Source organism: Athene noctua, chromosome 10, assembly GCF_965140245.1.
Source record: "Athene noctua chromosome 10, bAthNoc1.hap1.1, whole genome shotgun sequence".
NCBI lineage: Eukaryota > Metazoa > Chordata > Aves > Strigiformes > Strigidae > Athene > Athene noctua.
The window spans coordinates 9,020,025-9,034,018 of record NC_134046.1 but is presented as its reverse complement, the minus strand read 5'-3'; the positions used below and the strand labels follow the sequence as shown (position 1 = coordinate 9,034,018).

At 42.7% G+C, this 13,994-nt stretch overlaps 1 protein-coding gene across 7 annotated transcripts in view; it reads left to right on the top strand.

Annotated features, from left to right (window-relative positions):
• FOXP1 (forkhead box P1) overlaps positions 1 to 13,994 on the top strand; it is a 391,592-nt gene that overhangs the window by 273,506 nt on the left and 104,092 nt on the right. For all 7 annotated transcript variants that reach the window (XM_074914737.1, XM_074914733.1, XM_074914732.1 and 4 more), the window contains exon 5: positions 3,522 to 3,641. In XM_074914737.1, coding sequence (XP_074770838.1) covers positions 3,522 to 3,641 — 120 coding nt within the window. The remainder of the gene's footprint in view (positions 1 to 3,521; positions 3,642 to 13,994) is intronic.

Below are 13,994 nucleotides of genomic sequence, written 5' to 3'. Positions count from 1 at the left end.
CCTCAGCAGGGCTCCCACGCCAGCATCCAGCAATGGGCTCCACGGAGGAGCGGTTGCTGCGTGGAGCCAGAGAAGGGGGTAGAAGTGCAACACTTGTCAGCTTGGATTAAATGGGATGTGCCAGCATAATGAGGGCAGGTGTCCACTGGGCTTGAACCGACATCAGCAAACTAACTCCACGATGGCATTCCAAATGGGCTTGAAATACTTTGCATGTAAGAGGAAATAGGGCTGGTGCTTCCCGGACTGAGCTAGACGTCTTTCTTCTACACATCCCATCATGCGTAAGCAGTGCGGATGAGACTTTGAAATGGCAGGGGTGGTGCTTGGTCCGAGTTGAGAGGGAGGAAAGGCTGAGCAGGGTAATGTAGAAAGGAGGAGGGACTTTGGGATACCACCAAGGACACAGTAGCTACTTAGTGCAGATGTTCAGTAGGAACCAGATCTGAGCTACAGACAACCCTCCACATCTTAAACCCAAGCTCATCTGATGCTTAGCTTTTGTCGCTGTCAGTTATTCGTAAGTGGAAGAGCGAAATCTTGAGAGAAGAGAGATGGGAAATGCCATTTCAGGCTGCAATCCCCTGAGCTGTCAGCTTGCTGCCATCTCACCCGCGCCTGCCCCTCCGTGTTTCTCCATTTGCCGTTTCTGTCCATCCCATCTCCTTGTATCCGTGATGCTCCTTCCAACCAACTCATTTGTTACTTTCCATTATTTTTAATCCTTTCGTTCCCCCCAGCTCCATGCTCCATGCTGGTCCCTCCCACTTGCCATCACTGATCCCACCAGGTATCAACCCCAGGACCAGTGCCAGGTGGACATGAAGCAGGGTCGTATAAGTGTCACCTTGAGTGAAGAGCCTGAACAAGGCTGGGGGTGTGGGGGTGTGGGTGCTGTGCAGGGGGGGCTGGAGCAGGGACAGAGCTCCATCAGAGCCTTCCCGCTGTGAGCCTGCGCCCGAGGGCGGAGATCTTCATCGGCGTGGGGTCAGCCATGGTAAGGGCTCGTGGTGGCAGCGGCCACCCCGCTGAGCTGCACAGAGCTTCATGGCCGGCTCGAGTCAAAAGCAGGCATTTCTTGCACGGCTACTTGTTCTGGGAATCTTCAAAAATTTCTGGCAGCCAATTTTAGTTGTGCAACCTCTCAGCTGCCAGAACGGATAGAATATGATCATATCACATGAAATGCATGCAGGGTCTGCTATAGCAACTGTATTTCAAAGAGACAACACATATGGTGACTGGTTCTTTTTGGAATAATATCTATAAGTTGATGATGTTTTATTCAAAAAGGCTGTAGCTTGAAAGGTTAGGGATGTTCTGATTGTTTAGTGTATGATTAAAGAAAGGCTTCTGTGGTTTTTTTGGCCTATTGAATCTAATTACTGGGAACTAAAATGATCATTTGATTGCACATTTACCTGGAATTATTCTTCTGCAGAGCCAGTCTTAATAATATATAATAATATGTTGCGCTTGTACTGTATAGCGCTTCTTGTCTGAGCAACTCAGAGTGCTTTACAAGTATTCATTAATTAAATAAGCCATACAACACCCCTGTTAAGTAGGTATTTGTTGCCCGTCCCCTTAAAGTCTTGTAGGTTTTATTTCTGCTGCTTCTGCCCACCCTTGAAGATGCTTTAACAGCTAAATAAGCTAATTCAATACAAATAACATTTTTTTAACCATACTTAGCACTTTCTGCATAAATGTTTCCTTTGTTGCACTGTATTAATTGGTAGGCTGTAGGGTCTCCTCTGTTTCTTGATGCTGAACGACAGCGGGGGTGGCTCTGTGTGTGGGAACACAGATGCACACCCGCCCTGGTGCATGCCCATGCCTGGCAGATCTTCGCACCCCTCATGGGGACATGGATGGTTTTAGAGATTTTACGGGTGTGCTGAGCTACGACCAGCTTGAAATGCAAAATCTTGATTTTACCTTCATTGCACCGAGCTCTGTTGGAAATCGCATCCACCCTTAAAGAGTTTTTCTGATCCAGTGGAGACTTGTTATTAAATTTGAAAGGAGGGCTCGTTGCCAGAACGCGGTGTAAGGTCTCTCCTCCCCGCTTGCCCTGGCGTGCTGGCCGGCAGTGGTGGTTCTTCAGCCCCCCCGGCTGCTGAATGTCCCTTCAAAAGTAAAAAGATGGGTCTAGGCCATAAAATAACAAGTTTTTACTGGGGGGTGATGGATCCGAGTTTGCAGTCCTTGATGTCAAACCTTTCCCAGCAGTTCTGCACTGAGATGAAAGACTTTGCAACTTGGAGAAGCAAGTGAAACCTGAAGCGTATCTGACTCCTTAATTAAATAGGTATTAATTAAATCACTCAGAGAGCATACACAGTAGGAGTGGGGAAGGCTCTTTCCCTCCTTCCGTGTAGGCATCTTGCAAAGGGACTATTTTTCTTGTTTTACATTAATGAAGTCTTCAGCCTTCCCACTTTTCCACCTACACATGTACTGAACGTCTCCAAGGAGACCAAGAAGGCCCGAGTCCGGTGCTGGTGAATCCTCTGGGAGCAGCGGGCTCGGGTCTCGCCAGTGGAGCCTCAGCTGTGCCACAGGCTGTCTTGCAGGGATCATCCTTGCTGTCCCCTGGCTGGGGAGCCAGGAGTGAGCCAGGGCAGGGACTTGCTATTTGTCCTTTTTTCCCCTACGTTTCATCCCCTTTTGCATTCTTTTCCCCACCTGATGGAGAAATCGGGCCTCGCAGACTGGCTGGCTCCAGTGTGCAGGGATGTTTTTTATTCACTTTGCACAAAATTCTGCAATAATCCCCCGCCATGTGATGCTCTGCTTACACTTTCAGGATGATGTCCCTTGCCCCTCCATCCTGTAAGGCCTCGCTGTGCCTTCACTGCTCTGCCTGCTCCTATCCGCATCCCCACTGCAGCTGTCATGAGCTCTTGGTGATGTCAGTGGGGTGAAATGCTGTTCCTGCTTCTCACTGCATTTGCTCCAGCTCCTTGCGGTTTCTTCAGCATGGTACCTCTGGGACTCGGCACGGCCCCGCCGGCCACTGGCTCTCCTCTTCCACCTTGGCCTTCCAGAAACTTCCCTGAATTTCTCCGGTGCTCAGGAGAGCAGACAGTGATATACAACTGCTCTCTTCCATAAACCTGACCTGACCCACTGGAGAGTGTGAAAGCCGTTAGCACATGAGCCTGCCTGGTAGCAAGGAGGGCTGTGGGCTGCTCCAGATGGGGTATAAAAGTAGCTGTATGGTGCTCACCACCGGGATTCCTGCAGTTTCTTGAGGTTTCCACCCAGGAGCTGAACATCAGCTGCTGCTGGTTTTCCCCATAGTCAAAATGAGAAATCCATCAGTGGGATATCACCCCATTGTGTGCAAGTGCTGAGTTGGGTTTTTTTGTGGAACACACTGCTTTCCTCGATGGCAGTGCTTCAGGAGTGGAGTGGTACCCCATGACCAAGGGGTGCCTTGACCCTGTGCTGTGCGTGTAGCTCCCCACACCCTGTCTGCTGTAAACTCAGTTTTCAAACCTCTCTCTTCGCAGGCTCTCCAGGTAGCACGACAGCTTCTACTGCAACAGCAGCAGCAACAGCAGCAGCAGCAGCAGCAACAAGTTAGTGGATTAAAGTCTCCGAAGAGGAATGACAAACAGCCAGCCCTTCAGGTAAGGGGAACCTGTGTGCCTTTGCGAGGGCCTGGGGTTTATAAAACCTGGATAAATGCGTCTTGCTTGTGAATGTTGGGATAGGAGCTTCCTCCCAGTGAAGTCCACAGAGCGGCTGTGGCTGATGTAAGTGGCATGAGGACCTGTGCTAGGTGCTCTTGAAAATCCCACCCACGGCGTATTTACAAATTGTGAGCGTGTACTTTTATTAGCATCTGGTAGGGTTGGATCATGACAGAATGTAATAGCTTTTGTTACTGTGTCAGTGTGCATAGGAGATTTGCATTAACATTTCTGTTTGATTGCTGTTCCGTTTGTAGTCTGTGTTCACTCAAACCGTTGATTTGCTGTGTCAAGGATATTGGGAAATGCTAGGATATCATATCATCAGTGGTTTTTTTCCCCTTTTATTGTCTGCTGATTTATGGACATCTTTAGAAATCAAATCTAAATATTATCAGGCTTTGTGCTGTTATGAATTCAGAAAGCTAAAACCAATACAGCCTTCCCAAACGGAAGATGTATGTACACATATGTGGCTTTGGAGTACATTCTGCTAGTCTTGTGGGATAAATCACGGGAGTTAAAGACAAGAAAGACCTATTAGGTCATGCATCACATTTTCCTTTTTTTTTTTTTTTTTTTCTTTTTTTTTTTTCTTTTTTTTTTTTTCTATTCTAGTGTTAGAAATCCCAAGTGGTAGTAGGACCGCGATTATTTTCCTTCAGATGGTTTTCCATAACAAAGCACACGCTGAGGAACTTTCCACTTTAATTCCATCCTTTTGCTCCAAGTAATACCGCTTGTATAAATACTGAGTCAGTCCCTTGCCTTGCCTCGTGTTCACACTCCTCAAACATCTGAGATACTAACATGTACTTGCCAGTTTTGGCAAATTATATGTATCTAGTTCTTTATGTATTTCATAAACTGGCACTTCTAGACCCTTGACCACTTTGCTGGTTTGCAGCTGGTTATTGCTTTTATTATTGCTCTCTTTGCAATTGCAGCGTGTCACTGTATTTTTGATAATAAGTTACTGAATACAGCAGTTCAGCTGCAGTCACACAAAGCCCTGTAGCTGGGACATTTATCTTATCTCGCTCTTCTATATCTGATGCTTCAGCCTCTGTAGCCCCAAATTCTTTCCGGGTTTTTTTTTTTCTGCTTGTTGTCATAGCACGTTGTCAAACTCATGTCTGTTTTGCTCTTTCTAATTTTTTTTTTAGTTTGATATACTATCACCATGAGTTCCCTGACAGCATTGCTGCTTCTCTTGCCTTTTATATGTGCTTCAGATTATTTTCCTCCAAAAATACGGATCCTAGACTCTTTAAATATGTAGTAGAATATGGAAGGTAAAGCCAACATCACTAAAGGCCTTGACAGTAAAGTGAGAGGACCTGATCCTGCGGTTCTTACCCAGATAAAGCTGATGGGGACTTCAAGGGGAGTTGTGCCTGAACGAGGAATAGCTATTAACTGCAGTCCTTGGCCCAGTGTGGACAACTTCTAGCTTTTGTGTAGTGATTTCACCTTCAAAGCATTTTGCAAATACTAATCTCCAAAACATCCCCTGAAGGAAAGTCTGATAAGTAAGTAGCATTATCCCAGTTCTGGACTGGGAAACTGAGGGAAGCAGGTTAAGTGACTTGCTTAGGATCACAGAGGGAATTGGGTTTAGAGGTAGGATTAAGATTCATGAGTTCCTGGCTCCCACCCCTGTGCTCAGGCTGCTGGACAACACCTCGCACTTTATAGCCGAGCTATTATTCTTTTGGAAAGTATGAAGCATTTTGTCATTGGGCAAATATACATTTTATTGGCAGCATAGAGCGCCATAATCCAAAGTGTTACATTAATGCTTTCAAAAATATTTTATTTGGTAAATCCACAGCTGATCCATATGCCTTTTAATAGACTCTTCCACTGGGGACATTTTTAATGAGAGATTGTGCTGGCTAGGTCCAGTGTCAGGTACTAAAAGAAGTGCTTTGTTGTGCAGATGTCTTAAGAATAGCTCCAGAGGATGAAATATGACTGTGTTGACCTTTCAGCTGTGAGCTTATTTGTCAGGATTCAAATAAGTTGAAAGGATCAAACCAAACAGTTTCCGTAGTCAGACTGGGAATTGTGTTGCAGAGGTCAACAGTGAAGGCCACATCGCAGATTCCATAACATAGCCAATTGTTGGTACGTATTAAAGTACTGGAGCAGCTCCTGCAGTCAGAGACACAATTAAAATTCTAATTTATTAATGTATACAGAGAGCTGGCCCAGCCTGTCACTCACTGATTCAAATGACTGCCCAGTCTTTTTTTTTTTTTTTCCCTCCTCACTCCTGGTGCTTTTGCTTAAACATACTGGAAGTCCTCTTGAATGTAACAGACCGAGTGCATCCCTGCAATGGAAGTCTGTTGCCAAAGGGAAATGGTGGCACTGGGGGTAGAATTTTTGAGTAAAACTGCACCCACACAAGCACCCACACCCCCTGAAGTCGGATGGTGCCATGTTGATAAGGCAATACCCGTTGCTGACAGTACGTAGAATAAATGTTGAGGGTGGTGGAAATGCGCCTGTTTAAGTTTGCTTAAATAATGAACCGAGTCATCTTTGCACTTAGTTTATAAATATAGATGTCTCGTTCGATAGCCACAGCAGTTAGCAGTTACCTTTTTTTTTTCCGACAGACTCCATGTATAACAAGAATACCATAGGCATTGCTTCTCTCTGCTGTGCTTGGCGAGGGCACTGGTGAAAAGCTCCCTAACAGGAGTGCTGGGGAGCTGTGTTTGCATGAAACGGGGGGGAAGGGATGCTGTTCCCCAGGGTGCTGGTCCTCCTAATAAGATGCTCCGTGGCCCTGCCCGCCCCGAGAGGGGAGGCCTCTGCGGTCCCATGTGGGGCTGGAAGAGCTCCCTCCATCTCGGGCTCAGCACTTTAATGCTGGCTGGCAGGCTTTGTCACGTCACCCCACCGCCACAAACAGATGTAGAAAATTAATCTAGTATACGCTGTGTAGCTAATCTGTTACTGCCTCGTGGATAATTTCCTATATTCCTTCTTTATTCACTGATCAAATAGCCACGGTACTTAAATACATCCCGGCCTCCCGTGGCCACACTGGGGCATGGTGCCTTCAATAGCGTTTACATGACAATGGGCTCCAGCGATGTCTTTGGGGTCTCTTGACCTTGGTAACTCTACCTGAAGATCTTTTAGCAAATTTTGAGTTGTTTAGTTTATAAGAACTTGGACACAGGAGTGGAGATGTGCTCTGCAGATAGTTGGAAAAAAAAAATCTCCAAATACACGATGACTCACATTTTGAGCCTATCTCACACTCCCGTGCTTTATATTTGGCAGTGACCTCCAGTTTCACAGCCTGATGACACAAAAGAAAATTGAAAGTTAAGGAATGGATTTAGTAACCAGCAGTTGGGAAAAGAATATAAAAAATATCAGCCCCACAAAAATTACTGGAAGTGAAAAAAGGCTAAAGCATGTTTGATAGTATATTTGCCATAGACATTGGACTTCCTTGAATTTGTGAAACAAATAATTTAACAGGCCAGGTATGCTTAGGATTTTGAAAATGTGCACATTTTCCTGGCCAAGATAAATATATCTTTGTATTAATATATGTATTGATTAAAATTTGCAGCTTTAATTGCTGATGCTCTTAACGATTATTCATTTTGGTTCTTCAAGCATTTTAGTTGCTGGCAAGAGCACACACATTGGAAACAAATCAAGAGACACATTTTTCTCCCAAGAAAGTAAAAGTGCATGTGTGTTTTGGCAATACTAAAAATACAATTTTTTTTAAAGACGTAAATGTTGTGTGTTGCATTGAGCTGAAAGTTGGATACCGGACTGAAAACAGATTTAGGACATCCAAGTCAGTATCTCGCAATTGAAACCCATTACTTGACTTTTTTATGTGATGAAATGAGATTTGTTGTATGATAGTTAACCTGTGTGTGTTTGGAGAGAATAAATAGTGAAATTACCAGGATGGAAACTTTTGTTTTCAGTTGACAAAACAGAAAATAAATCTTCCCTTTAAGTCACAGCCAAGAAAAGAATTTGGGTTTGGTTTAGATTTTCAGGGTGAGACTGGGGGAGGCTGAGAGGACAGAGCTGTCCTCGCCTTTGCATACCGCTGCTTTTTAAAGCAGCCGTTTGGCTGGGCTTTTGTAGAATTTAATTTGCATGCTGTATTATCTTAATATTTCTTTCCAGTATCTTGAGAAATAGAAGAGGGCAAGAGGAAAAAATCACTGTAGCTTGATGTTGAGGGAAATTATTATTGTTTTTTATGAAATTAGAAATCATTAGCTCAACAATGTAATAAACATTGAAAGGTGAAGGGAAGGGTATTCTCTGTTTCGCTTGGAGCATGCGAGTGCTGGGTTATGTAGTCTCTGGTTTTCACACAGTGTACCTTTTTTACGTAGTGGTAAATTTAACAACTGGTAGAGAAATTATTTCTCAGCATATAATTTGGGAGAGGAAGTAAATTTGAAAATGTATTTATTTTTATTTGTATTACTATCTCTCTGTTTCATTCTTAAACGTGGAAGTTGATCTGAATTTGGCCTCAGTCAAGCCAATGGGAATTTTGTCACCAACTCTAGTTGGGTCAAGATTTCACTTCTACAGGGTTTAAATAGTTTACCCATGAAAATTTCACTTCAATCCTTTATTTTTTTTATTTTTGACTTTGGAAATAAAGCAAAGTTGAGTTTTTCTGGTTTCTACCAAATGACCCATAGTTTTTTTTCTTTTTATCCCTAAGCCCAATTATAGTTGTTAGTCAGTTCTTGGAATATGCCTATGAAGTGCAAATATCATCCACCCCACAAACAGAACAAAATCTGAGTCAGGTCCTCAAAATTACATGATCAGCTAGAAATATTTGATACTAAGTATTTTTTTCAGTGAAACCTGTGGGCCCTTTTTGCTGCCCTTTTATATTTTTTTAAAAACCTTTAGTATTCAGTTTTTCCAGTTTTTCAGACTGAGCAGAAAGGTGACAAACGCAATTGTTTTTCTTGAAAGAAGTCTATGATCGTCCTGTAAATACATGATTCAAAAAAACCACAGCTTCTAGGAAAATACCAATAGGCTGGCAGTGTGAGGTACTGTCAGCAAATATGATTACTCTCATTTTATAGCCGTGTAAACCCAAGCAGAGAGATAGTAAGTGACTCACCCAAGGTCAGAGAGCTGAAGACCTTCAGTGGCATCGAGGTGTGCAGCTCCTGACAGGGTATTTGGGAGTTTGGCATCTGCATGTTATAAAGGAGTCGGTCCTGAGGGACAAAACTGAAAAGTAGAAGCCAGGATCCTTCATTTCCAGCCCTGTGTCTTGTCAGAGCACCCCGAGTATAATTTTCTAGAAGGTTTTCTGCTTTGATGTGAGGCATTTAGGGAATAGGTTTTTTTAAAAAAATGTGATTTCTGACCAGGTTGGAAGTGGGGCCGTGGGGCTGGCACTGCCCAAGTCCAGCCGTGTGTTACCCACCTCGGGGAAGGCGAAAACAAATGAAACCTTACTGACTGGTCAGAAATGTGTAAATTGCTGACAAAATGACACATGTAATTAAGAGTGCTCCTGCCATTTTACCTTGTGGTTTACACCTACAGTGTTGAAAAAAGAGAGTGACTCCCACCTCGCTAATTACCATTATCACTGAAATGGTAGGGTTTGAGTCATTAGTTCCATGTGCATTTAATTAGAGGAAGGCTGAAATTGGATTTAACTTATTACTTTTTCATGGATCACTTTCTTGTCATCACTTCAAATTGGATTGCAGCCCCAGGTAACTAATTATGAGCGCCACAGGATCAAGAGTGAAAAAAAGGTAATTAGGAATAACACTGTTGGACCCTTGCTGGTAGTCCACTTGTGCTTGGGAAGAAATGAGAGCGGTATTTTGTAGTATTACAGATTAGGGAGTTAAAGGTATGCACTGCTGCTAGGAATCATGGGAGACTGCCCCCTCCTATAGCGGTTTATATGATGTACAGCTGGGTTGAAGATGTTATAGCGACATGGTTCCACAATCAGCTCCTTAATACCGAGATTAAACTTGTAAAAGCAACAGATCGGTTGTAGGTATGAGGCATCTCAACAACTGGGTAGTCAGGGGTCCTTACGTATGTGATTACACCAGCACTGTCAAAGCATTCTTGAGCCGTGGTACGGAGCGGTTTAAGTACAGCGAGCTAGAATTGATAACAAATTAATGAACATATTAATGATCCGAAAAGATCGTTCATATCCGACAGGGAGATTTATCAATCAGGAGAACAATGGTGAGGTTGATGATGTGTATGCCAGGAATGTAGCTCGCATTGCTGCCGTGATAAAATCAGAACGTTGCTTCTCTTTTGTTTGCTGGAGAGGTTTCTTTTTGTTTTGCTTTTTGAGGGGAAGGCTTGCTTGGTTGGTTTGTCCTTTTTTTTTTTTTTTTCTTTTTTTTTTTTTTCTTTTTTTTTATCTTGTAGATATGATTGCCAAGTTCTGCTTTCTTCAGAAAATACTTTAAAACAAATTGTTTTATTTCCATGTGCAGAACAGAGTTCAGAACTGCAAGTAATCAATTTTATTGACACAGTCTGGAAAAAAATGTTGATGAGAGTTCAAGGATGTGAAAAGATTGAAATTTCAAAGTGCCCAACACTGAGTGTAGGAAAATTTCAGAAGAAGTTTCATTAAGCAAAGAAATCTATTGTGTAGGGATCTGTAAGAGGAGAGTCTGCTCTAGGGCCCAGTGATACTGCAAGGAGGTTGCAGCAGCTGATTTTTGCCTTTAGAAGAGGAAAAGTTTCTTAATTTCTTGTAGTAGTGAATCACAGTTCAAAGGCTCGCACAATTTCCTTAAGTTGTTTAAAATGGCTTTTAATGCTCTGTTAATGTAGACAAATATTTGTGACTCAGTGTTGGGTAAGTGATGCTTGCTCATTATTTCCTGATGCAAGCAAAGTGTAGGAAATTATGTGAACGCCATGCAGAGATGCTAAATAGACTTAAGAGTAACAAAATTCAGTTACGGAAATTAAGTCTTTCTCATTTACTTGACATTACAAAATAAATCTAGAGATTAAAAGGTATTACCTTTAATACAGAAAAAAGAGAATCTCCTTTAATACATCTCAAATTGATTTACAATTTTTATACATAATATTCATCTGTGGTTGAAAAGGGGGCAACCTAAGGTCGAGTGATGTAGTGTTTCCATTTTTCCATATGAGTCTTACTGTGTGTGATAAAAGCAAACTCCTTTATTTTGTCAGTCTGCAGGAATTTCTGATGAAGTGCAGGGGTCACTTTTCTGTCAATTTGAGTAGGCAGCATTTTTGAACTACTGTTTTTCTGCCCCCCGCCCCGCTCCACAAACCGTGGCCCTGATCTGACACACGCGTGCACACACACACTTAAGAGTGCTGCAGTCTGCAACTTATTAGTGCGCAGCGCTGGAGCCTGTCCAGTGGTTAGAAAATTTCCTGAAGCCTGGAATAACAGCAGTGGGTGCAAGTGCCATCGAACAGAAGTGACAATGAGGGGCAGTCCGGCCCGCCTGGCGAAACGCCCGGGCTGGAAAACCAGCTGAGATAGTCAAACGGAGGAAGATTGACGCGGTGCATCTGGGAAATGCTCAAAAAGTTGGGTTCTTGAAAAAATTACCTTCTGTGATCGTAAGACATCATCTGTTTTCCTACAGAGATTGTTTATAACAGGGTTTTCAAGCACTTGTCAAATAACCAGGAGTGAAGGAAACAGGCTAAAAATCTCTTACCGTTCAGATGAGTCCTGGTGTAGTTGGAAAAAAACAAACTCTCGTCATAGAGATCCGCAGCTTCCCAAGTCCAAGGGTGCCTGGGAGAAATAGAAAGGAAACTATTAGTCAAAAGCGACACGGCGAGTGCTTGTCGAGCACGGGATGTAGGCTGGGGAAGGTGGTAGGCTGGGGCGATGTGTGCAGCGATGTCATTACGGGAGTCGCGAGGTGAAGTCATACCTAGTAACTGTTTTTTGTGTTGCTTAGCTTTTGTTACTTAGCTGTGATATCATGGGCAAAATATTATAAACATATCATGGCTATAGCTTGCTTGTGTAACAAAAGATCAGGAACTTTTATTAAGTTTGTTTTCCTTGTCATATTGTAAAAATTTATTATGTGTACTGTGTATATTAGAAACAGATTTGGGTAATTCTGTCTAAATGAAGTCATCCCAGCTATTTCCAGACTGTCTGTTTTTGGTTGTGAATAATTTTCATACATCAGATGGTTGTCATATTTAGTAGCTCTCTACATTTTAAATAGGACATATCCCATTTTGAACTTCCATGGACTTTATCTGCCTCTGATTTTTAAGGCTATTTTGTGGTAGGAGTGTTTTAAAGTACTGCCCGTGGCAGGGCAGGGCAGAGCTGGACCGGTGCTGGAGGAGCCCCTCGCTTTCTGCATCAAAATAACAGATTTTTAACAACTGCAGTAGTACTTGTGGCTTTCAGCAGCACGCGCTGGGGAAGAGCCTGCCAGATACCTATTTCAGCTTGTCCCTTTGTGTTCACACTTTGCAACAAATATGTTAAAAACACGAAAGAAAAAGTACTATGGATCAAAAATCTCCTCCCATAAAAGAAATCTCTTCTCTCAAAGAATGCATCCTTTTTTTTTTCCTTTAACAGAAGTGTGAAAGAAGTTAATGTTTAAATGTTTAATGTTTAAATTTAAATCACATGCACATCTACATAGCACCTAAGTTACTGTGACTTTTTTTTTCTTTTTTTTTAAATCCTCAAGGCAAAGTTTCTTTAGGCAGCGTGGGGAAGCTCTGGTGTTCCTTGTACACCGAAGAGAAGTATGCACTGGAGGAATCTGCAGTGATGATCACAGTGCAGAATTTTGCCCTAAAACCGTCAGCTTTGCCAGAAATACTTGAGTTACAGCAATTGGTTTAAAAAGAAAGGAAAAAAGGAGGAGAGAAGGAGAGAAGGCATTTTGATCTAGCTTGCTTGAGTGGAGGAGAGCAGCTGTTTGCCTCATGTGTTTAAATCTCTAGAGCTAATATTGAAGTTTCAGGGCAACAAGTGCAACATAACAGAATCAGTAGAAACTAAACCCAGGGAAACAATTGGAAATGCCACTTGGATGTAGGTTTGGAGCTTGACAGTTTTACCACTGTGTTGTCAGGTTGGCAAAATATTTTGTGGTGTGTGCAAAGAAAAGGCTGCTGTGCTGCTGACATGTTTTTATTTTTCTGATAAATGTAATCTGCCTTTTATAAATTACTAATCTATTTAAGGTGTAACATTAATGGCGCATAATCTCAAGTCATCGAAAGCCCAGAAAATTAATGTAGACTGAAGGCACAAGGAAGAAATGTACTTTGTGTCAGGATGAAGTTCAGTGAAGCATGGAGAAGATGGAATAGATTATTAAATAAACTTTGAGAGGAGATGGAAAAGGCACCGAAATCTCTCATTTTGAAAGGAATTAGTTTACTTGATTATATGCAACTGTATCACACTCAGGAAAGTATAAGACAAATGAAAGCAAAACAAAATTTAATTGAGCTATTATTTTGCAGACTTTGGCTGTGTTTCAGACAGCCTAATCAAATTGCGCTTTGCTCAAATAACTAATGTTAAATGCAGTCTACCAACAGATGTTTAAACAGAGACTAATTGGAAAATCTACATCCTGGGTTTAGCGTGTCTAGCTGAAAAATTTCTGAAACTGCGTTTTGAAGCGAGGTGGGAAGATGACGGGAGGAGCTCAGGTAGCAATGGGTGTCAGAGAGAGGAGTGAGCAGGCAGCGGTGCCTGTGCTGGAGCTGCCAAGGTCGCCAACGCCGTAGCTTGGTACCGTTTGCCCAGCAGAAAGTTGTCCTCCATCACATTACATCACGAGAGTCGTGGTGCAGCTCTGGAGCTCGTGCCACGTGCCAGCAGGCATCGAGTAGGTAATGTGGAGCACGTGCATCGAGGGCATTTAAAGCGGTACATGTGATTATCAAAGCTCAGCTCTTCCTTGTCAGTTCTGTCACTGTGGCATGCGTTTTTGAAGTGGTATGACTTCAATTAATATTTTGCCATCTTTTAAGTTATTAGCCTGTGTGGCACATCTCAGTTTCAAGGCTTTTACAATGCATCTGTGCAGCCACACGGACCTCTGATGGATTATAACACTGAATTAAATAGCTAGGGCCAGTTTTGTCCTGAGTTTAAGTGACAGCTATCTGGGGACTATGCTGAAGTCAAAGGATCCCAGACGGGTCTAGTTTCCTTCCTCTGATTTTTCTTTCAAATCAGTTTTATACCAAAGTCACTCCAGT